At 45.0% G+C, this 23,839-nt stretch overlaps 1 protein-coding gene across 1 annotated transcript in view; it reads right to left on the bottom strand.

Annotated features, from left to right (window-relative positions):
- prkcbb (protein kinase C, beta b) overlaps positions 1–23,839 on the bottom strand; it is a gene marked incomplete at its 5' end in the record, with an annotated part of 83,450 nt that overhangs the window by 10,424 nt on the left and 49,187 nt on the right. The window contains 7 exons of the mRNA XM_080010166.1: positions 605–712; positions 1,339–1,419; positions 1,775–1,913; positions 2,257–2,319; positions 3,099–3,190; positions 4,363–4,536; positions 13,057–13,200. Of these exons, the coding sequence (XP_079866292.1) occupies positions 605–712; positions 1,339–1,419; positions 1,775–1,913; positions 2,257–2,319; positions 3,099–3,190; positions 4,363–4,536; positions 13,057–13,200 (801 nt within the window). The remainder of the gene's footprint in view (positions 1–604; positions 713–1,338; positions 1,420–1,774; positions 1,914–2,256; positions 2,320–3,098; positions 3,191–4,362; positions 4,537–13,056; positions 13,201–23,839) is intronic.

Genomic DNA, 23,839 nt, shown 5'->3' with positions numbered 1-23,839 from the left:
CTCAATATCAGTGAAGATCAGCACCAGATTTGCCCCAGATGCTATGAAAAGATACAGATAAGGAAGCGTAGGGAATTTGGCCCCCGAAGGCCATGGCAGCCATTTTTCCAAACGGACACTAAATGGACGCCAAATTGACGAATGAAAGATCACAGACTTCTTTCACTTCAGGGACTGAATTCTCCGCCTTGCCTTCACGCTGGATAGACATTACTACATTGAGGGAACGGGGAGAATGGCCACCTCGTCTTAATCTAGTCTCGGGTTGCATGATAACTTTAGGGTTTGGGTTTTGGTAAGCACTTCAGGTTCCTAGAACAATATAAATGTTGTTTTTTTTCTCAATGAGCTTCAGATCTGGAGAGCCAAGGAGATGGTTTTTGGCTGGTCTCTAACCTCTGATCACACCAACATGGCTAAAGCTATAAAGGAACCTAAGATCAGCCTCCTGTCAGAAAAGCCCAATTGTTGTGCTTAACCGCCCCACTGTGGGGTATCATGGTTCATAAAATGTATTTTACTCGTGCGTCAATCTAGAGACTAATGTACTGCTTGCATTTGTACATGTGTTGACTTCATATGTTGTTCATGAGTCAAAACTGACCCCTTTGCAGATGCCGACAGCCTCCTTGGACATGGACTTGGGGTAGGAGACGTGGTGCTCCATGATCGACTGAAACAACTCATCCTCATCCTCACCGTCAAATGGAGGCTGTGACAGGAGAGGAGAGGGGAGGGAAGATGGACAAAGGGGGAGGAAAAAGAAAGGATGGACAGAGAGCAGAGTCGAGCAGAGCAGAGAGGACCATCACGGGATATTTCATTTTGAGCGTTCAAAGCCTTCATTTGTCCTAGAGTACGACACAATATCTAGTCCAGAAGAGATGTCCAAAAAGATGGCACTGCTGATCTTTATAGTGATGAATGCCAAGGAAAGCAAAACTCATTAAGGGATGTATTTTATCAGATAAAGTTTCATTACAAAATGTCAAAGGGTTATGACCTTAACATTATGTCTGACTCATTTGGGTTTTCCTTTACTGAAGAGGTGCAGGATAATGAATACAAATTATGTCAAACCTGAACTTTGGCTTCACTTGCTTGGTGCTTGGTGACTCTTTAAACGTCACCCACGTAGACACATACACACACACACACACACACACGCACACACCCGCGTGCACACACACACACACACAGACACACACGCACAGACACACACACGCACAGACACACACACACACACACACACACACACACACACACACACACACACACACACACACACACACACACACACACACACACACACACACACACACACACACACACGCTCACCTGTCCAGCCAGCATCTCGTAGAGCAGGACTCCAAAAGCCCACCAGTCCACAGACCTGCCGTACGGTTGGTAGGCAATGATCTGAAACACGATGTCACACAAACCTGATAGTTACATTCTTTAATATACAGTACGTAAGTAAATCCATTGAATTAACATTTTTTTCGCACACACACGCACGCCCGCACGCCCGCCCGCCCGCCCGCCCGCCCGCCCGCAACTTGAGTAAAGTAGCAGACAAACATTTACTTAATCACCTATAACCTTAAGCCAGTTTTTTCACCTGAAGCCACCAATTCTATTGGGACTCGACTCGAAACAAAATAATAAAAAAAAGTGTATTTGCATTTCACCCTATCACCTCCAAAGTAAGATATCTTCAAAAAAACAAAACTACTCAAGTACATATAAATACCCACCGAGGCTCCCCACTTACCTCGGGCGCGATGTAGTCAGGGGTCCCGCAGAAGGTCTTGGTGGTGACTCCATCCGCCATGTTCTCCTTGCACATGCCGAAGTCTGCGATCTTGATGTGACCCTCGCAGTCCAGCATCACGTTGTCCAGCTTCAGGTCTCTGTGGGCGGCGCAGACACGACTTAAAACAACCGGGACCCGATTTAACGTGTCATGTTGAACAGATACTGAGTTTCAATTGATTCTCATAAACAATTCTAATAATCGATAATCCATTCTATTAAAATCAATTTAACTGGCAGAATAAAAAGTTAATACTACTACTACCAAACTACTATGATGTTCATATAGCTTCTGGCTGGTGTAATACACAGTTGACTATATTGTGGAGATTTTGGGTGTTGAAATGCTTATTCATTCTCATAATACATTTAAAAAATCAATAATCTATTCAAATTAATTGGATACATAGAGCGGTGACCCTAATATGTCCAGAGTGCTACCTGTAGATGATGCCCTTCAAATGCAGGAAGAACAGTCCAATGGCTATCTCGGCAGCATAGAACCTGCACGCACACAGACACACAGACACACAGACACACAGAAAAATTATCAGTAATTTTAGAGCGTGTAAGAAAAAAATACAAAACAAGCCTAGTTGTATGTGCACAAGTGTGTGTGTGTGTGTGTCTGTGCGTGCGTGTGCGTGTATCCCAGTATAGGTCAGTGCTGTCTTGTCAAGGCAACGGCCCGGCTGATAAGATCAACAGGAGCACACTGACCACAAATAACGATGAGTGTGTCTTTTGTGAATGCACAAGCAGCGCAGCCGACATTCACAGAAGTGAGGAATTTATTTTGGAATGGGGTGCGCGGAGCCCTCGGAAGCAGGGCTCAGAGCGCGTGTTTCAAAGCACTCTGCACGGGTCACACAGCGTGATGACGAAGCAAGTAGCTGTTGGAGGCCGCTGTTGTACGGAGAGCTTCTGGAAATCCCCTTCTGTGGCACTGCCTGGAGCTCAATTTTGCGAGATTCAATGATTCAAGATTGAACCCATTTATCATTGCTTGCACGTTGGCTCAACAGCCTCTTTCCCATCTCTTCACACTTTGTGTGGATCTGTCCACTAAAATGAACGGACAAGAAAGTCAAAGTAGGTTCCAACAATTCTAAATTCCAAAAATGTCTGTTAACAGCCATTTTGGCAATGGGAAAAATGCATTGATGATATTAAGTCTGCCTGATTATTTATTATTAAGTGTGTATGTGTGTGTGTGTGTGTGTGTGTGTGTGTGTACTCACTTATTTGACATGGTTTGTGACATTGTGCAATGGTGTACTCACACGGCGTGGGGCTCTTTGAACTTGCCGACCTGTTGGATCTGATACATGAGATCACCGCCGTTGATGTACTCCATGACGAAGTACAGGCGGTCCTGTGGATGGAGGGAATGGGGGAAGGAGAAGGAGAGTAAGAAAAGAAGAAGAGAAGACTGACGTGTTACCTTTTGCATGGATTGTTCGCACATAAAAGAACCGTGAATGTGTAGTCTTTTAGCCTTTGTTTGAGCCTGTGGATCGCATCTGGAGTCAGAGGGCACAGCCCATTAGGACGACCAGGGAACTAACTGCGGCGGAAGAATTCATGAAGAAGGTCAGCTACGGAAACTGGGCGTGTCCAGTGCAGAAGTTTGGAGAGTCTTGAAAAAGAATGAGTCTCCAGAGCGGAGGGTTATAGAAGACATCGATATAGAATTACAGAAGCTACACTGTACACAGCAAGACAGCAGACTGGAAGAATGTTTAAGGACACATGAGACTTAAAATACACCTTTTACCAAAGAAAGGAAGAAACAGCCCGTGATCCAATGGGAAACACAAAAAAACCCCATTCATCAATTAGAAAAAGAGGAAAGTCTTGCTTAAGAGGAGACTGAAGACGGAAATGCCCCCTCGACAAAGATCAACTAAAAGCAGTTGCAGCGAAGGGGCTGGTGAAGGATTTCCGAAGAAAATACCAAACGTTCGGTGAGGTCCAGCGTTAAGTTATAGAAATTATTTGTTAATATTTAATTCTAATCAATGTGCTGCTGTTTAAATGTAGACGCTTGAGCCACAGAACTGAAGTGAACTGAAAGAAAGAGTGTCAAGGCGGAGCAAGGGAGGGAGGTGAGGAGAGAGGAAAAGGTGGCTCGTGGTATTGGTTAAAAATAAGGGAGGAGGAGAAGAGGAATATCTGTTTGTGTGTGAGACAGAAAGAGAGGGTGAACGCACACACGAGGAGGGAGAGACAGTGTAGAAAATTGACAAAACCCGGGTGAGGGTAAACATAGATAGACGGGAGGAGGGCGAGAGGTCACAGAGTGGTTCATCCAATCGTCTCTAAAGAGAGGGAAAGCACGGCGACACCCATCTGTGAGCCGGTTCCCCCTCTGTCTTCCGCAGAAAATTGCCAATATCACAGTTTGCGTAGGACGCCAACCTTTGCAGTCAACCGCGGGCAAAGGTCATTTGTGTATCTCTATCTGTGTGCCAGTGTCCAGAGCACGCCATTTTGCTGTAATGAACCACTGCTCGTGGGATGGGTTCTCTCCCCCTACGGGCGTACCATGGTCTGGAAGCAGGAGTGCAGCTGGGTGAGGAAGGGCGGCTTGCCGGCCAGCGCCAGGACTCTCTTCTCCACCATGGTGCACTCCACGTCGTCATCCTGGATCACCACGTCCTTCTTCAGGATCTTGATGGCGTACAGCTCCTCCGATGCCTTACGCTCCGCCAGCATCACCTGGGAGGGAGGGTTGAAGGAGAAAGACCATCTGAAATGTCTGGAAGATCAAGGACACCATAAAATATTGCGATGTTTGCCCACCAGAGAACTTTGGTGACGTTACAGGGCAAAGTTCCCCTGTGTGAATGCTTGCATAACCGAAGGAAAGACGGGGTCGTTACAAGGCTATTCCATATTCCAATATGAAGGAAGAAAGAGGCCAAAAAGGTAATTATTTCACATCAAGTGTCGACCAAGAACTCCATGCTCTCCTCGGGCCACGATGGCAATAGCGATTACGAACTCAGAGAAACCGAATTCCCTTGACTTTGTCATAATGACATATTAAGGTGTTCAAGACACTCCACAACATATTGTACGAGCTGGCGTCATGGTGATCATTTCAAGTTCGCATAAGAGCTAGAGAAAGGGAGAGAGAAGTTCGGAAGCCGGAAAACTTTGCCAAATTTCTTACTCCGAGATCTTTATTGCGTTACGGGGAGCAAGAAGCAGAGGGGGGGAGGGGGGTTTGGGGGCGGATGAGAAGGTAAATGATTCAAGGCAGACACAAGGAAGGGCAAGAGAGGGAGAGAGAGAGAGCTAGAGCGAGAGATTGGCAGCAGTTAGAGACATATTCTCTTTAATCGAAGAAATCAGGGAACACATTTGCTCCCAATCGCGCCTGCAGGACGCGCGCACACGCACACGCACACACACACACACACACACACACACACACACACACACACACACACACACACACACACACAATCAGGCATGCGCCCAGTGTGTGTGGGCAGTGCTTTCACAGTTATCATCGATGCCTTCTGTCTCCCTGGAGATTGGCCACACCACTCTGTGTGTGTGTGTGTGTGTGTGTGTGTCTAAAATCTATGTGTTCATACACATGAGTCACAGATCTCTCGTAAATATCCCCTCCTCTCCCCCCTTCGGTATAATTTCTCTTCTTTCTTCCTGTAAAACAGCCCCTTCCCGTTTTTCTTCCTCAGTGCTGTGTTCTCCTATTGGCCACCCTGCTTTCTCCTGAAAAGGACTTCGGACTGCAGGTGTCCCATCTACCCTGCATTTTGCCGGGGTTGTGTCACGTAAACAGCATTTAAACGAGCTCTGAAAAAGACGGTGTTCCTTAGATGTATGGCAGGCGGACCTGCATCTTAAAGCACCATTTTAGGGACGAAATAATTGGCCATTACCTCCTCGTAAATCAGAGATAGACATACAAACGGCATCGCTACCGCTTCAAGATTTCAATCCTCAGACTAGCTGGTAACTTCTAGGCGGGTAGGAATAGATGTAAGTAATTTGTATTTGTACAGTGCTTTTCTAGTGTGAGTGCTGAAAAGTGCTTTATATGTAAATTTCGAGTACTTTCAAAACTATGGGAAAATGCTCGAAAAACGCATATTAAACACAATAAATGCTTCAATAACTAACATATCAAGAAACCAACTGAGTGCAGGATACCAATGGGCCGCTTTCGCGACAGAGAATATCTTATTTAGTTTATGTGTACTGTACTAGTGACCGACGTGTCATCTGAATTTGCGACCCATTCCACCTTTGTTTTGTTTTTAATTTAACAAAGTGATTCACTTACAGTAAAAACGCCTGGATGATCTTCTCTTTCTCATCTCTGCCCTTTCTATTAAACTCACAAAAAAGGAATAAAAGGAACTCGAGAAGACGTCTCTCAAACCGGGCGGCGTAAAGGTTAGAATCCACCTGTTCGGGTACCCCGCTCCTCATTTGTCTGCCTTTTTAAAAAGGCGAGGGAAAAAAAGGTTAAACTCTCAATTATACGGCTGGCACGACCGCATATTCTGAGTTCCTTATCGAGTTAATTGAAATGTGGGGGCTCGCCGGAGTGCCCTCCAATCCCCCCCCCCGCTGTTTTTTTTTTTAAAGGAAGATATTTCATTAAGAGCTTTATGTATTTTTGCATAAAGCACCAAGATGGGGTCTCATTGTGAATGCAGTTATTTTAATTTGAAATCTTTTGCTATCTAATGCTCGTCCTTAACCACGGGTTGCCTCACATTTTTTTATGGCATATAAATATATATACACATATTTAACTTAAACCTCGCTGACAAAAAGTGTGATTGTCACAACAAAAATAAAATTCACTAGTCAGTATATTTTATTGAAAAAAAAATCACATTATGTAAACAATATATCAAAAGGTATAAGGAAACAAAAGGAAATATATATAGTATAATATATAATATACAGTATATGGTCTCCCTGCAATTTGTTTGAGTACCCCTACGGGGTCGCAGTACCCCTGTCCTAAACCTTCAGGTGGTGTGTTTGTGTCCATGTCCTGCGTTTACAACTGCATAGCTTGGCTGTCGTACCACTGCGAAGCTTTTAATTCTAATAATTATAGTATATTTATATAGTAATTGTCCCTATAGGCTTACGATAATAGGTATCTTAAGTCTTAATTTGTCATAATAATAATTAGTAAATAATAACTAATAGAGACTGGTTTGTTTTCCATGCGAAATAGGAATCACATTAACATTATTACCGGATGCTTCATTATGAATAATATTCAGGTATGATAATATTGAGGGTTTCGGGTTTTGCGATTCTTCTGGGATCACAGAACAGATGGACACAGGCGCACAAGTTGGTCTATGTATGCGTGCGTGCGTGAATGTGTGTGTGTGTATATGTGTATGTGTGCGTGTGTGTATGTGTGTATTGTGTGCGTGTGTGTATGTGTGTGTGTATGCGTGCATGTGTTTTGTACATAATGTGTTAAGGTTTGTTTTCATTCACAATGATAGCGCGTGTGTGCAAGATACCTACAGTAAGTGTATAAGTGTGCGAGTGCATATTTGTTTTTGTTTTTACGTGATCATGTCAATGTGTGTGTGTATGTGTGTGTGTGTGTGTGTGCGCGTGTGCATGCGTGCTTGTGACTCCGTGTGGCCCATATGGCGGCAGTGTGACTCCGTGTAAATACAAACTCTACAAAGTTGAAGAACAAAGAAAGGACACCATCTGGCCCAGAGCTTCAAACACAAGGACGAAACACTCTCTCAAGAGAAAGACACCAAGCACCGTAAAATCTCCAGTGCAGACAGGAGACGCACAGGGCACTATGGTTGGGGCGGTGTAAAAATGTTCAAACTGGTTTGATATAAAGCCAAACACCGGACCAGTATACCGATGTGGGGGACCAGGAGGCGTGGTTGGAGCGTGGTTAAGCGCGGCACAGCTGTCCCGAATCGGCCGAATTAGCACCCAAGTAGCTGATTGGTCCGATTCGGGGCAGGAAGCTTTCTTAATGTTTGTCCGTCTGTGAGGGGTCGGCGTACGGGGACTCGGCAGCCGTCCACAAGCCAGCCGCAGAGGAGCTGCACGACGTCCACACTTACGCCGTCCAAGTTTCTTCTCCACAAAAAGATATCTTGAAATAAAAAAATATCTGGAAATAATTAAATAAATCTTGATTAAACATGGGTATTTAAAATAACTGTGACGTCTGTCTGTCAAGACAATTCCAGGACACTTCCGGCAGTGACCAGGCCTGTCGCTTTAAGACATTGCATTGTGGGTAACGTAGGAGCCCTGTCTGCGCATGGCAGAGGTCGCAGATAAGAGCTGATACACTTGTTGCGTGTTATTACTTCATCCTAAAAGTTAGAAGGTGGCTGTCTACTACCTGTAGTCCACAGCGTCCTGCCTCACGGTGTCTCTGGGGAAGGAAGTCCGTGTGGAAGTTCCTAACAACATGGTTCCATTCAAACGGATTGAAGACTGCGTGTCCCTCATAAATGTCCCTTATAAACTTTTGGGACTTAAATAAAATAGACACGATTCAGACCCATTGCTTTGTTGCTGCAATCAAACTCCATATGTGACGACACAAACACCGAATATGTTTTTGACTGACTTGGGGGTTAGTAAGAAAATTCTGCCATACTGGTTTCGACGGATGTCTGGATGAGTGGACGAATGTCTGTGTCTCACAGACCATCATCCACTCCAAATAGTATATTTTAATCTTGTCTGATTACAGTTAATGACTGGTTAACAAGGGTCGGCTATCAGTCAGAAAAAAAATTCTGAATTAGCATCTCTAAACACAAACATAAATTCTGTTAATCATGTTGTGATATTGCTTATTACTAATACAATACAAGTTGGATTTAGCGCTGTGATGCCGTCGACACTTTACAATTTGCCAGAACGTCTCATAACGACAAATACCGGTTAAGTCGGTTTACATAAAATCTATAGGCTCATACCGTTAAAACCGGAAATCAAATCCAACTCTCCAACTCTCCATCTAAAATACCCCTGGTTGGTTGGTTACATACCTGGTTCTCAACATTTGAAAGGCTTTTGACCGTCTCTCAATATATTCATAATTCATACTTTAGCTGCCCCCAAATAGTTAACCAAACATTTGTTGGTGAGAAGTCGACCAGGTTCTTCATTGGTCGGTTGGTTGCAGGAAAAAACAACTCCTTTCGGGTGCTGCGCCTTGTCAAAATTAACCTTAAAACCTATATGACTGGAACCGTGTATGGAACACTAGAGGGCTTTTAATTTGAAACTAATTTGAACGTGGCCGGTGGAGCTGCAACAACGGTTTCAATAGGAAGCAGCTCTTACGGCGCCCATAGGCTGCGCCAACACATCCGGTGGACCTCCACCGTAAAACCGCGGTTCACGTGTGTGTATTGAAACGTAGGGGGCGTACCGAATGGTTCAACAACATACCGTGTATCATTGCATCCCTAGCATATATAAATATATATACGTATATACTACCATGGCTATATCTAACAACGTGTTTGTAATTGGATTAGCGTTGCCCAGGGCAACGTGACATCACTCTACAGCTCTCTATCGATGCGTTTTAATGACACACAGCTGCACCGTCAATTGCCAATCCGAAGCTACAGCGCATGACTCCATGTCAGGGGGGGAAAAAGTAGCTGTTGTGAGGCAAAGATTGTGCTTGCTGGGTACCGGCCTGTGCTCGCTTGCTGCCGTGAGCCTAAAGCCCTGCTAAGAAAGCCTCCGCACCTGAACCGCTGTGTTGCGTCTGGCATTACAACACGTTCTCTTAGCCATACACGCCTGCTGAAGATTGGAAGATAGGATTGATGTAAACCAGAGAGGCACTCTGAGCCCGCTGAGTGAATGAGTCGGGGATTAGCTCCTTGCGCTTAAGTTCGAGCTACAAAGTCAGCTTGTGATGAAAAAAGAGGTGCCGGCAGCTCTGCCTGAAAATAAATGACAGTGATTCGGGATCTGGGGTGCAACGTTATCGCCCCACAACTAGACTCAGACGTCGTATTGTGACATAACCATGGCAGAACAGGTTAAAGTCGTGGCAGCTGTGTAGTGTATTGGTGATGACTAAGCCATACCTACCTATTATTAATCCATACTTCACACCTAAAAACAATAGATAAACTTTATTTTGTAATACCTATTTATATTTGAGATTAAACAATCAAATCATATCATACAGTTTCTCAAGATATGATGGGAAATCATGAGTTCCTTCACCAGTTCCCTTCAGTTCACAGTATATGTAGAATAGAAGTAGTAGGAAGTAGAGTACAGATACAGGGAGGTAGAGTACAGGAAGTAAGAGTAAGAGTAGTAGTAGAGGAAGAGTAGAGTATGTTAGAGGCAGGAAGAGATAGAGTAGAGAGTAGAGTAGGGTAGAGGGAGGTGGAGGGACGTAGAGTAGAGGGATTGATCTATCTATATATTTGAAGAGGGAGAGTAGTGTAGAGGTAGAGTAGAGGGAGATAGAGTAGAGGAAGTTAGAAGTAAGAGTAGAGGAAGGCAGTGGGAGAGTAGAGAGAGGTAGATTAGGCTAGAGGGTGAAAGAGGGAGGTACAGCAGAGGGATTTATCTATCAATTTAGAAAGCGAGAGGTGGAGTAGCGTAGATGTAGAGAAGAGGGAGATAGAAGCAGGTAGAGGTAGAGTAGAGGGCGGAGGAGGGAGGTAGAGTAGAGGGATGTATACAGTATATCAATCAATTTAGAGAGGGAGAGGTAGAGTAGTGTAGAGGGAGAGTAGACGGAGGTAGAGAAGAAGTAGAGCAGAAGGAGGTAAAGGGAGAGTAGCGTAGAGATAGAGTAGGGGAAGGTAGAGAAGAAATAGAGTAGAGGTAGAGTAGATGCAGGTAAAGGTAGAGTAGTGTAGGGGTAGATTAAAGGCAGGTAGGGGTAGAGTAGCGTAGAGCAGCGTAGGGGTAGAGTAGAGGCAGGCAGAGGTAGAGCAGTGCAGACACCCATGTCCCTCTCTGCTGGAGGAACAACGGATAGCACTTCCTTTTGGAGTAAATCCGTCAATTCCCAGGAGAGGGATTTGACGTTCGTCTTTGCTGTCATCATGGATTCCCTAATGGATTCCCACGTCGTCATTGTGTCAACGTAACAATAATCAATTCACCGAAAGCCTTGACTAATAACATCTTTGGCGACATTAGGGAAGACTGAGCATTCTCAAGGTTGACAAAAAGGAACATGCTGGGGCTTTTGTCAAAATCCCTGACTTCCTAAAAATATTCATCATGACTGTGGCTCACGATTGCTAACCCCTCCCATTCATACATACGGCCATAAAAAAAGGCAGTATGCGACAGCAAAACTTTTCGAGAACAAAATGTGTCCGTGGTTGTCTTAATGGTGTGTGTGTGTGTGTGTGGTGTGTGTGCATTGTCTGCCCATGGACGACTAGCAGCGGCAGCAGTATTGTGATGCAGATGTCCTCAGACACCGTGGTAAACAGGAGAGCTACAGTGGTACCTGCCTCCCACGCTCACCCAGGGACGGGACTCGAGTCGAGGCACACGTGAGCGCCTCCGCACTATGTGCGGATGCCGAGCGTGGCCGCGTTCGTTTTGTTGTCGTACGGAGTGTGTGCATGTGCACATACCCAAGCATGAGCGTTTAATCCCGGTCGGCGATGCGTATGGGCGTCTGCTGTACGTGTGTGTGTATGTGTGCGTGTATGTGAATTTCTGCAACGCCTGTGGGTCCGGGAGGATGCGTGTGTGTGTGTGTGTGTGTGTGCGTGTGCGTACATCGGGTGTTTCAGTAATGGTCGACCCTCGACTCTGTCTATCCACATTGACGTATCCATGTCCCTTTAAATGCCTGTTACCATGGAAACAGCAGGCAATTGGCACACAGGTCTGGTACGCAGACAATGGTCTCTCTCTCTCTCTCTCTCTCTCTCAAATTCCCTCCGTCTCTACCTCCCTTTCCGTCTCTAATTCTCTCTATCTCTCTCTGCCTGCCAGTCTCTATTCCCCATTCTGCCTTTCTCTCTGAATCTCTCACACACACACACACACACACACACACACACACACACACACACACACACACACACACACACACACACACACACACACACACACACACACACACACACACACACACACACACACACACACACACACACACACACACACACACACACAGCTTTTTCCTTCTCTTGGTCCGTCTATTTCTCTCTCTATCTATACATTTCTTTTTATATTAGTCACTCTCTCTACCCCTCACTATTCCTGTCTTTTTTAATATCCCTCTGCTTGTCTCCATTCATTGTGTAGGTCTTTGCTCACCCCCATCATCTCTCTCTCTCTCTCTCTCCCACCCATTCATTTTTAGACCTCTTCTCTCTGAATTCTTTCAGCCTCTCTCATTCGACTCATTCATCTCGACCTTGTCGTGCTCACGCCCAGCCCCACACATACGTTCAAACAACACCTCCCTTCATCATTCTTCATCTCTCTCTTCTTGATCTTCACTCTTTTCTCTTCGTCGGTCTCCACTCGTAGCTACCTACGCTTCATCTTTCCCCGTCCCTCTCTTCCGTCCGTCGATCCCTCCTTCACCCCAAAATGTTTGTGTGTGTGTGTGTCACACACAGCACACTGGCGCTCTCTTGCAGATGGGCAGTGTGTGCATAATGCAAACATACAGAGGATACACGCATAGTTTGTACATTTTGTACATACACACACACACACACACGCATATACGCATATACGCATATACGCATGCACATGCACACGCACACGCACACGCACACGCACACACACACAGACAAAAGTGGTATAGTTACTGAGTAGCAATCTGGTCCAGTATTTTATTCTGGTAGTTTGGGCTCCTTGCAACACAATGGTCGACTTTGAATCCATTTTCTCCACTAGAGACATCTGACACGTGTCAAAAGTGAAATCAAATATAGGCATCATAATATAAGTATATATTGGATATGGATCTGGGTGTATTTTTAAGAATGAATTCTTACAGAGCATTGCTTACAGAGTTAGGGTACCTTTGTTGATGTCCATTCCAAGCATTAAAATCAGTCCAACACATACACACACACACACACACACACACACACACACACACACACACACACACACACACACACACACACACACACACACACACACACACACACACACACACACACACACACACACACACACACACAGCATCAGGGCTCTCACCTTGCCGAAGCTGCCCTTGCCCAGCACCATGAGGAAGTTGAAGTCGGAAAGCTTCATGCGGTCGCGGTTGCCATTGGAGTCGAAGCGTGACGGGTCGTTGGCCGACGAGCCCTCGATGTTCTTGCTCGGACCAATCTTAGCCCTCTGATTGGCGTGGTGTTTATTTTTCGTCAGTGTTGCCGTCGGTTTCGAGCGGTTGAGGGGATCGTGTTGGGGGGGGTAGAAGAAATGACATCACCAAATTAAAAAGAAAATTAAAAACAAACTTAAAGACCTTGACATTTGACACTGAGCACAGCATCCAAGCCCAGGAGAAGTATTTTCAAACGATGCAAAATAAATAAAGATCATTTCAAAGTAAATCTAAGAGTTGTCTGTCAGGAATACAAATAACAACATCATAATAAATGTATTTGTTTTAGCATGTAAGATATTCCTTGTATTATTCTTTCTCCGCTGTGATGTGTAGAAAAATATAGCACTTTGTTTGGTTGGGTTGCAGCGAGACCAACACGTCTGATCCCAGAACGATCCCATGCTCTGGAATCTACAGTAATCCAGCCTATCCCAGAACGGGTGTAGGCTCACACCATCCCCACCTGTTGATCGCTTTAGAGCAGTGGTTTATCAATGTGGGGTCCAGGGACCCTCAGGGGTTACTTCAGGAGGTTCTAGGGGGTCCCCAGCAAAATGATTAATATTTAAACTTCAACATTATTTCATTTACAAGACTTTAGCACCATTAGGGATGTACAATGTACAATAATGACTGTTTTGATCCTATTTTCACTGTTATCTGCTATACTATACGGGTATGGCAATTTGGACTAAATTACATTTAACAATAAAAATCTTCTTGTCCGTGGCCTATGCATATCAACTTGAGGGTCCTCAATGTGCAACAGCTTGAGTCTCCGGTCATTCCAACCCGTGCGCTTCACCCAAGATAGAGAGCTGAGAGGAGCTTCAAACCCACTGCACCACCCAGGCAGCGACGCCCTGGTGCAGTGGAGTGCGATCTGATCTATTCCAGTGAAATATGAAGCAACATGCTGTTATTATAAAATGTGATCTACAACAAGATTTTAACCTATTAATCCCCAATGAGCTTCTCTGTTCGCCTGGATCCTGCAGAACTCAGCGCCACACAGGAGCCGTTTCTCCGGTTTGTCTCAGGAATTTGACAGACAGTGCTTGTGCCTGCTGTGTGTGTATGAGAGTGTGTGTGTGTGTGTGTGTGTGTGTGTGTGTGTGTGTGTGTGTGTGTGTCTGTGTAGGGGAAACTGTCTGACTGTCAGACACCACCCATACGTTTCTCCACTCATCAATGGATAAAAGGCTCTATCTGTCTCCATCTGTTACACACACACTCACACACACACTGTATTTGTGAGCAGCAGAGCATGCTGAAGGCAATGCTCTCCTCAGACAGTGCCTTCAGAGATTAATGTTTCTCTCTCTCTCCTCTCTCTCTCTCTCTTTCTCTGTAAGAGTCTTTTTCACCCTTTCCCCTTTCTCTCACTCCCCCCACTCCCCTACACCTTAATCAGCCTTCACCTTTTTCAGATCTCTCCCTCTCACTCACCGAGTACTCTCTCTCTCTCTCTCTCTCTCTCTCTCTCTCTAGCCTCCACCCCTGTGCTGTGCTGTGTGTGTGTGTGTGTGTGTGTGTGTGTGTGTGTGTGTGTGTGTGTGTGTGTGTGTGTACGCCTGTGCATGTGTGTGAATATGTGTGAAAAGAGAGAGAAGGAGGGTGGAGAGCAGGTGACACAGACAGTTTAGAGGAAAAACAAGGCGAGGCAGAGAGAGAGAGGTGGGGGTACAAGAGGGATGAAGAGCTAGAGAGTTTTGCCTCTGCGCTAAGTGAGAATATAGGTAGTTTGGTATTTTTATTTTTAACTTGCTCCGAAAGCTGCTTTGAACATGTCTGTGTGTGTGTGTTTGTTTGTTTTACTGTACCTGTGAGGACCGGTCTCCAAATGTAATTATCTCTTTAGTTTAGGCAAGGCAAGTTTATGCATATAGCACATTTCATACACAGAAGCAATTCAAAGCGCTTTACATAAACTCAATTTAAAAGAAAGGGAGCACAGAAAAATTAAGAAATTTAAAAAGTATAAAAGACATAAAAATAATAAAAAGTATATAAGACAAAAATAACTGTGGTGGGCCAAGGGGGCGTGGTCAAGCCACAGCTGCAGACAGGCGGTGCAGGCTCCCATCCCAGGGCCGCTCAGCTGTTGTGGATCGGGCGAATCAGCAGTGGTACCGCGCTGATTCGTCCGATCCGGGACCAGGAAGTCATTTAGGGTTTGTTGTCCCCGCAGAGAAGGACGGCGTGCTTGCGGGACGTGGTGCTGACCGGGCAAGACGAGCGCTCTACCCAACGCGCCGCACACGTCACAGCGGGAGTGCGTCTATGCGCCGATCTAGCGACTACTTCCTCATATGCCTGCGAGCCTTTAAGTTTTCCTTTTGGCCCACGAGCCGCATTTTGTTTCAAACATTTAAATAAATACACGCCAACCGGCGCCGTTTTGCCTCTGCCTGCCTCCTCTTTCTCAGTCCCTGGCCTTGGGTCAGAACACACCTCCACAGTTATAAAAACTCAAAGTGCATTTTAGAGTCCCAGTGCAATTATTCGCAGCAATTAAAAGCACTGGTGAATATATTGTACAAGTCTTTCGTGATTTATAGACAAGTAACAGAATTTTGAAGTCAATTCTGTGACACACTGGTAGCCAATGCAGAGACCTATGAACTGGTGTAATATATGCATCTTTCTTAGTTGTTGTTTGAACTCTAGCAGCAGCATTCTGAATGAGCTGCTGCTGCCACAGTGCTTTTCCGGGAACGCCTGAGAAAAGAGTATGACAGTAGTCCAACTTATTGGAAATAAAAGTGAATTCGTTTTTCTTGGTCCATCCTCTAATTCTTGCTACATTTTTAAGGTGATAATAGGCCGACTTAATTATTGACTTGATGTGGGTGTTAAAATTCAGAACTGAGTCAATAATAACACCGAGATGTATGACTTGATTTTTGAACTTCAAGGAAAGGGAATCAAGATGAGCCACAACGTTCAGCCTTCCTTCTTTAGCACCAAAGAGAATTATCTCTGTTTTTTCTTTGTTGAGCCCAGTCACCCATTCATTGGTTTGGTCAATGCATACACTAAGCGAGTCTATAAGAGTGTCGTTCACATAGTTATGGTAGGCGATTCTGTTCTTTTGCACAATGAGGCCTAGCGGAAGCATGTAGAGGTTGAATAAAAGAAGTCCCAGAATTGAAGCTTGAGGTACCCCACACGCTATGTTGGTTTGCTCAGATGTGTAGTTGCCAATCGAAACAAAGTAGTCCCTGTCTTGCAGATATGGCCTGAACCAATCTAAGACAGTACCTGACAGTTCAACCCAGTTTTCCCGTATGTCTCATGGTATTGAATGGTCGACAGTTTCAAAAGCAGTACTAAGATCCAGTAACACTCGGATTGAAATTTTGCCGGAATCATTGTTCGTGTCAATGTCATTTATAACCTTAATAAGAGTTAGTTTAGGTGCTGTGATGGGGTCGAAAACCTGATTGGAATATGTCCTGCTATCACACATGCACTGCAACCCTGAAATGATGTGTGTGAATGTCCAAATCAGTTAGACCGGATATTAAACTGAACCAGCACCCTAGTACAAAGTCTATGTAATATCTGATTGAGCTGTATGTGTGAACAGAGCAGGTGATTGTCCGGAGAATTCACAGTGAGCGAGTGGACCTGATTACCCGGACATTGTTGTTAAGCTGTTGGTAGACACATTTTTGATTATTTTACTTACGAAGGGTAGATTTAACATGGGTCTGTAATTGTTAATTACGGAAGTGACCAGAGTACTCTTTTTGAGTAGAGGCTTAATAACTGCAGTTTTCAAGGCATTTGGAAAAATGCCTGATAGGAGGGAGCTGTTAAGTTCAAGTCTCTTATGCTGGCCTACAGAGTGATTGCTGGGAATGCTCCCGCCTACTTAAGTGCTCTTGTAAGAGCACATGTTGCCCCCCGGATGCTGCGCTCGTCAAATGAGCGTCGCCTGGCTCTGCCGGCCATACAGCCACGGCAATCCAGGCTATTCTCATTTGTAGTTCCACGTTGGTGGAACGAGCTGCCAAAAATGACCAGAGCGGGGACCTCCCTCTCTGTCTTTAAGAAGCACCTGAAGACCCAGCTCTTCAGTGAGTACCTCCTGTCCTAATCTACAATTACTTAGCACCACCTTGCAGTATTCATTGTTATACCAATGTTGTTATTACACTAATCTCTGTCGCAATGTAGCTGAATGTTATTCTCCCTTATAAGTCGCTTTGGATAAAAGCGTCTGCTAAATGACTAAATGTAAATGTAAATGTAAATGTTAACTATTTGCAGTAAGTCTGTTGCGAGGGCTGGCTTAAGATGTTGTACAGGTTCCTCAAGAGTTTTGTAGTAAATGGCATTAAACTCGGTCATGTTTATCACGTGACTTTGATATGAATGTAGTGGTGATACATTTTTGTTTAATGTGGATGTGGCAGACGAGGGGTCTTGTTAAGCTCTGCGGGACACAGCTCTAGCTCCTTCCCGTGGCGGCGCACCTGTATTGAGTCGGGTCAACCGGACCCCTGGGTGCCGGTTGGTCCTTGGCGTGGGGCGAGTTTTTCTTATGCGTTGTTTGTCTGTTTCAGTGAGGAGAAGCGTGGTGCCGGAGCTAAACCCGACGGACCAGATCGCTGCCAGACAGGTGGACGCACGTTCCATCCATTCATTCTGTTTTATGTTGGGAGTTTCGGCGAGCGAGCCTTTCTGTTAAAAATAAAACTACGCCGCTGAGGCACCTCACCTCACTCCCAGTCCAACTCTGTCACCCGTGGCAGGGGGAACTGTCACAGCGGAACTACTGATAGTTTTGAATTTTATCCCTAAAGAAGGTAGCAAACTTCTTGCATTTTTCGGTGGATAGGAATTCAGGGGCTATTTGTGCCAGAGGGTTACTCAGCCAATTAACAGTGGAAAATGTGTGCATTGTTAATGTTTTTGCTGATGATGTCAGAGGGGAAGGTTCGTCTCGCACTTTCCAATTCCAGATAGTAGGAATTAATTCTCTCTTTTTAGATGTCATAATAAATGTGCTCAGCTTTCCGGCACTGTTTTTTTCTGGATTTTTACGGACGCAGCATTTCTCCACGGTGCCTTTTTGCTTTACCGGAAGTTGATTTCACCCTAGCAAGTGCAACGACATCAATAACATTCATAACTTTGGAATTGAAACCATCTAAAAGATCATTAACGGAGGCTGGCAAAAGCTGGTGCCAGGGAAATAGTCTTCATAAACAGTGCACTAGTAATCTCATTGATATATTGTTTTCTAACAGTTTTTGATCTAATATGAATATCGGGAGTAATAGACATTTCAAGAAAAATTCAAAGATGATCAGACAGCAACATCAATAACCGTCGCAGGAGATGACTTAAAACCCCTTGTGATAAATGAATCTAAGGTCTGGCCCTGGTTGTGGGTGGGCCTGGAGACATGATGAGACAGTCCAAAGGTGTCAAGTAAGTTACTAAGTTCTTTGGCATTGATATCATTGGGGTTGTCAATATGAATGTTAACATCTCCTAATATAGATAAACATCAGTCATATTCCATAGAGATTATGGACAGTAGTGTAATTCAGCAAAAGATAAAACTATAATACTTTGGCGGTCTGTTTATAATCAGGAGTAAAACACGAGGGGAGCATTTCAGTACAGCAGGATGATATTCAAACGATGAGAAGTCTCCAAATGATACCCGCCTACATTAAAACACCCCTCAACTCCGGGGCCGTTAATGAGGTTAAATTTGGGGGTGCTAATTCGGTAAGAAGAGCCGCTCTGTTATTTGCATCAAGCCAAGTTTCAGTCAGAAACACAAGGTCTAGTTTCTGACTCATAACCAGGTCACTGATTAGGAAAGACTTAATTGATAACGATCTTACATTAAGCAGTGCAGCTTTTATGGTTTGAGGGATAGGGTTTAGGGACATAGTGGGCTGTTGGGGAACAGCTATTATGCTTGATGTACTAACAGTGTGTTGAGTAGTTATTGGTGAGTCTAGTAATAATCGAAACAGAAATGAAAGAATTTACACTTAACAGTTTGACGGCCAGGCTGTTGTGGCAGTGTTCTTGGCAGTGTGGTCATTCCAAAAGGGGGAGCTGGTTTGAGCGTAGGGTGTGACAGTCTTTGTTGTGGGCATAGGGGAGGAAGAGAGTTCCGGTAGGCAGGTGTGTGATGTAAATAGTCCATCACGTGTGGAGCATGCTGCCACCTCGTCATAGGCATGCGACTACCTCGCATGTTCGGGTGAAGAGCGTCCCATCTTTAGAGAGGAGCGCTCCCAGAACAGGTCATAGTTATGAATAAAGCCAATAATTGTGTGCTGTACACACAGACTGGAGCCAGGTCTGTAGGCCAAGAATCCTGCAAAAACACCTCGCACCGCGACCCTGTGTGGCGTCGACCAGAAATAAAAGCGTTTTTTCCACAACTTTTGAGGAGATTAAAAAGACGCATAAAATCTCCTTTTGTCAGCTTGGAGCCTCGGACTGCTGACGGGTAGTGTCATTGGTGCCGACGTGGACTATTACTTTCGTAATTGTCGGGAGTTTATCCAGGATGTCAGGGGTAATAGCTCCAGGAAAGCAGCGCATGACCGCATTTATGAAAGGGATGCCTCAGATAATGCACTCCCCAACGATCAAAGTAGTGGGAAGGGAGAGAGGAATGGGTGACTGATTGACTGCAATGACAGGTACAGTCTTTCGATGGGATGAGTGATGTTGGCCTGAGGAAGCGGCATTGGGGCTGGGAGTGACCAATATGCCCGGGCCCCGGGGAGGACGGCTTCCCGTTTGGATGACTCCATCAGGACCCACGGTAGCAGTGGCAACGGGAGGCGGGTCAACCGCTGCAGAAGCTGGGGCAGCAGGGGATGTCCCAGCTGGCGCAGCTGTCTGGCTGCGGGGCTCCCTGCACTCCGGTGCCCCCTGCTCAGGCGTCGTCTGCAGGACAGGTCGGGCGAGCATGCATCTAATGCTAGCATAACCAGTATAGGGCTGGTTGTGTCGCAAATAAAATAAAAAAGCCAAGCGATCAACAACTGAATCGACCTTTTGTAAAGTTGAAAAAAAAAAAAAAGGCATAGAAGGCATTCACTTTTTTCCAGCACTTGCAACTACTGTAGTTTGGGAGACCTCCAGTCGGTCACCGTGTCGTGTTTCTGGTGCGGAAACATGGGTCCTCACTAACGAGGTGTATTTACTTGGACCTCACTTTGATACCAGTACAAGAAATGTGCGTGTGTGTGCGTGCGTGACTATACTTGTGAGGACCGGCCTCCAAATTTACAATTTCTTTGGTTTAGAAGTGAAACATGGGTCCTCACTTAACCCGCTAAACCCATGAGTAAAGTCCTCACTTTACTCAGACCTCACTTTCTGTGTGTGTGTGTGTGTGTGTGTGTGTGTGTGTGTGTGTGTGTGTGTGTGTGTGTGTGTGTGTGTGTGTGTGTGTGTGTGTGTGTGTGTGTGTGTGTGTGTCGGCAGTGTACCACTGTGCAATGTATTTTGGGAACATGGAGGGATGCAGGTCAGGTTACACAAATCCAGTCTCCCCCCCCGCCCTGTCTGGCTTGCACACATATCTTCGATAGCTTTGCCCCAAAGGGTGCGTGTGTGTTTGTTTCAGTATAGTCACACACACACATACACACACACATGCACTCATCTGCCTGCATAGCATCGTTTTGTGTGTGTGTGTGTGTGTGTGTGTGTGTGTGTGTGTGTGTGTGTGTGTGTGTGTGTGTGTGTGTGTGTGAGATAGCTGGGCCCCTAGAGAACGTTTCTCAGTGAGTGTTTAAGGACCATGACCTTGAGGACGGAGAGAAAAACGAGTGAGGGAAAGAGAGAGAGAGAGAGCGAGAGAGAGAGAGAGCGAGAGCGAGAGAGAGAGAGAGACTAAAAGGGATAATAATTTGGAGAGTCGTATGAAGAAGGAGAGAGTGAGAGTTGGGGGTTGGCTGAAGGTAGAGGAGAAAGAGGGATAAATTGAAGGAGAAAATGGGGACAGGAAATGGACGAGAGGGCGAATGGAGGGAGAAGTCTGTGACCCCAAGGCGGTGAAGAGGGATTGTCAGGCTTTTTTTTGGAATTCCTATTTCGGAATTTCGCATGAAAGCAGAAGCTCAGAGCGACAGGAAGCAGTGTCCCCTACAGATTGTTGAAGCCGTTTGGGAAATAATTTACACGTCTGATAGATGTGTATGTGATTAATATATTATTTTATGAATTATCCATTCCAGGAATTCCAGGAATTCAGGATGTCCCACCTGCCTTCTCTTTTTTAAGTCATCTGGAGTTCATCTCCTAATACATTTATTTGATCAATAGTAGGGATGGCTCGATACCACATTTTCACGTCAGATACCGATAACACAACCTTAAGTATTTGCCGATGCCGATACCAATCCGATACCGATCTCTCTCCCTCTTTTAAGCAACTAAGCTATTCATTTTTAAGCATTTTTGCCTCCTGCCTCATCTCCGGGTCCTAAATTGGGTCTGATTGCCTCAGCCACCTAACATTTTCTTACGGAGTACCATCCAATACATTATATGAGTGACAGCAGTGGCCTGAGCCAACCACCTGAGTTAACTTATGTCTAGCTGAACCTTCAAAACGAGGATGCTTCTTAACTCATCCCTGTTTTGCCTCACGCCTTATCTTCTGCCTTATGTGGACTCCACGACTCCAAAGATGTTCCGTCAACTTGTTTTTTGACCCAAGTTTTGTGTAGTGCCTTTTCTCAGCGTGTCCTTTGAAATGGTCTCCGATAATTCCCCTCTCCCATCCCTTAAATTTCCTTCAGCTCAAAAAGACACGCAGAAAGGTCCTAAAAACATATCGAAAAGCAAGTTGTGTTTAGAAACTTGCCTGACTTTGAGGATAGAATTGGAATTGAATTGGTCGTACTTGGTTGGTACTAGATGGTTGATACTGTTTTATTAGTCGGTGATCATTAAGAGCTAAGTAGCAATCCCCTAAATATTTACAGTGTGCTTGGATTTTTATCTGCGTGGGGCTGGCATCCTTCGAGAGGCTGCCTTTAAGGAGGCCGGATCTTCCCCGAGCATTTGCTATACCGTTGGGCTTTACCACCCTGTTAACTTTTACGCACGCAGACTCCCGTTAGTTTTCCAGTACAGGTGAGACAGCTAAAGGTGTAAGGTACACTTACACTTAAAGAGAAGCAGAAGCTTTAGACCAAAAAGACGTCTTCAGAACAAGATAAAAACAAATTGGTGATCTAGGTTCTTGCTGTGTCCTCAGCGCAAAGCCCCCCGAGGCCAACTTTGTCTTTTGCTCGTTCCGAGGGCTCCCCTTGTCGCGATTGGTCCAAATGCCGTTGCGCCATGGCGGGGGACGGACTTCAACCTCCTCCTTTTCCTGGGTCAACAAGCTTGTTAGTTTTATAGATACCGTATCCCCTGAAATATAAATCTTTCTCCTCCAGCGCATCATGTGCGGTTCCGGTGTTCGGATTTTACTGTGTTTATATGTTACATCTATTGTTTTAGTTTGTTTCTACTTGTATGACACAAACACTTTATACTAAGGGAATTTCTGCCGTGGATCAGGACAGTTGATAGCGTAATGGAGAGTGATCTCCACTGTGCTGTCCAGGGCGTTCCCATGTCTCAGAACAAAAAGAAATAATGCAGGTTTATTTTCTATGTATTTATTTTGAGGAGCACGGCACCCAGACGGCAGTTGAGGTAAATAAAAGCCCCGGTCACTATTTGAGGAAATACGGGACTGTCAATAAATGACATTGACTTTGATTTCAATATATATATATATATATATATATATATATATATATATATATTTTCCATCTTTATGTAAAGCAAAGCCACTCCCACCTCCTCTCGCTGTCCCGTTCGTGCTTCTTTCACTGCAGAGTTCTTATTGAGTATCCTGCTGACCGTGTTCTGGGACATGCTCTCCGGTGGTTCTAACGTCTTTTGCTCTAGTGTCTTTTTAACTGTACCTTCAGCTTAACTGATTAACTTTCTGGGGGTCGCCAGATGATATTCCGAACATGCACAAACATGCACATGTTTTTTTTATTTATTTTTTATTAAATAATTTTTCACAAAATAATTCTCTCAGTTAAATTATTCAGTAGGCGCACAATAAAGAACTCTTAAGTGGGCTAGGTTTTCAGTAAAAGACACCAAGAGAAAGAGACAGGGCACGCCTGTGTGCGTCCCTGTAACCATAGCAACTCCCTCTCCCACTCCTGTCCCGGACAGAAAAGCTGCTGCTACGCTGACTCTGCGCAGCCTGCATGGGAGCAAATCATATTGACAATATGATAGGAATGTATATATTTAAATTTACAAGCTTCAATTGATCAAAGTGCAAGACATTCCATCTGGTTGCGGGACGCGGGACAATGGGTCCAAATGCTGGACAGTCCCGCACAAATCGGGACGTTTGGTCAGCGATCGAGTGATATGGACGATGATGGAGTGGAAAGTTACTCAACAGCTCATGCATCAGCACAAACGCAGCATGAATGGCAATGATTTTATTCAAATTCTAATCACATGGGGTGCCAACTCCACGGAGGTTTGTCAAACATCTGCGAGTTGGAATGACGGGATCACGAGAGTATTTTACCTTTTTTTTAGGGGACTCCAGCCGAAAAG

The sequence above is a fragment of the Zeus faber genome (genome assembly GCF_960531495.2).
Source record: "Zeus faber genome assembly, chromosome: 11".
NCBI lineage: Eukaryota > Metazoa > Chordata > Actinopteri > Zeiformes > Zeidae > Zeus > Zeus faber.
Note: the sequence above shows the minus strand (reverse complement) of the source record. Positions and strands in the feature narration are given on the sequence as shown.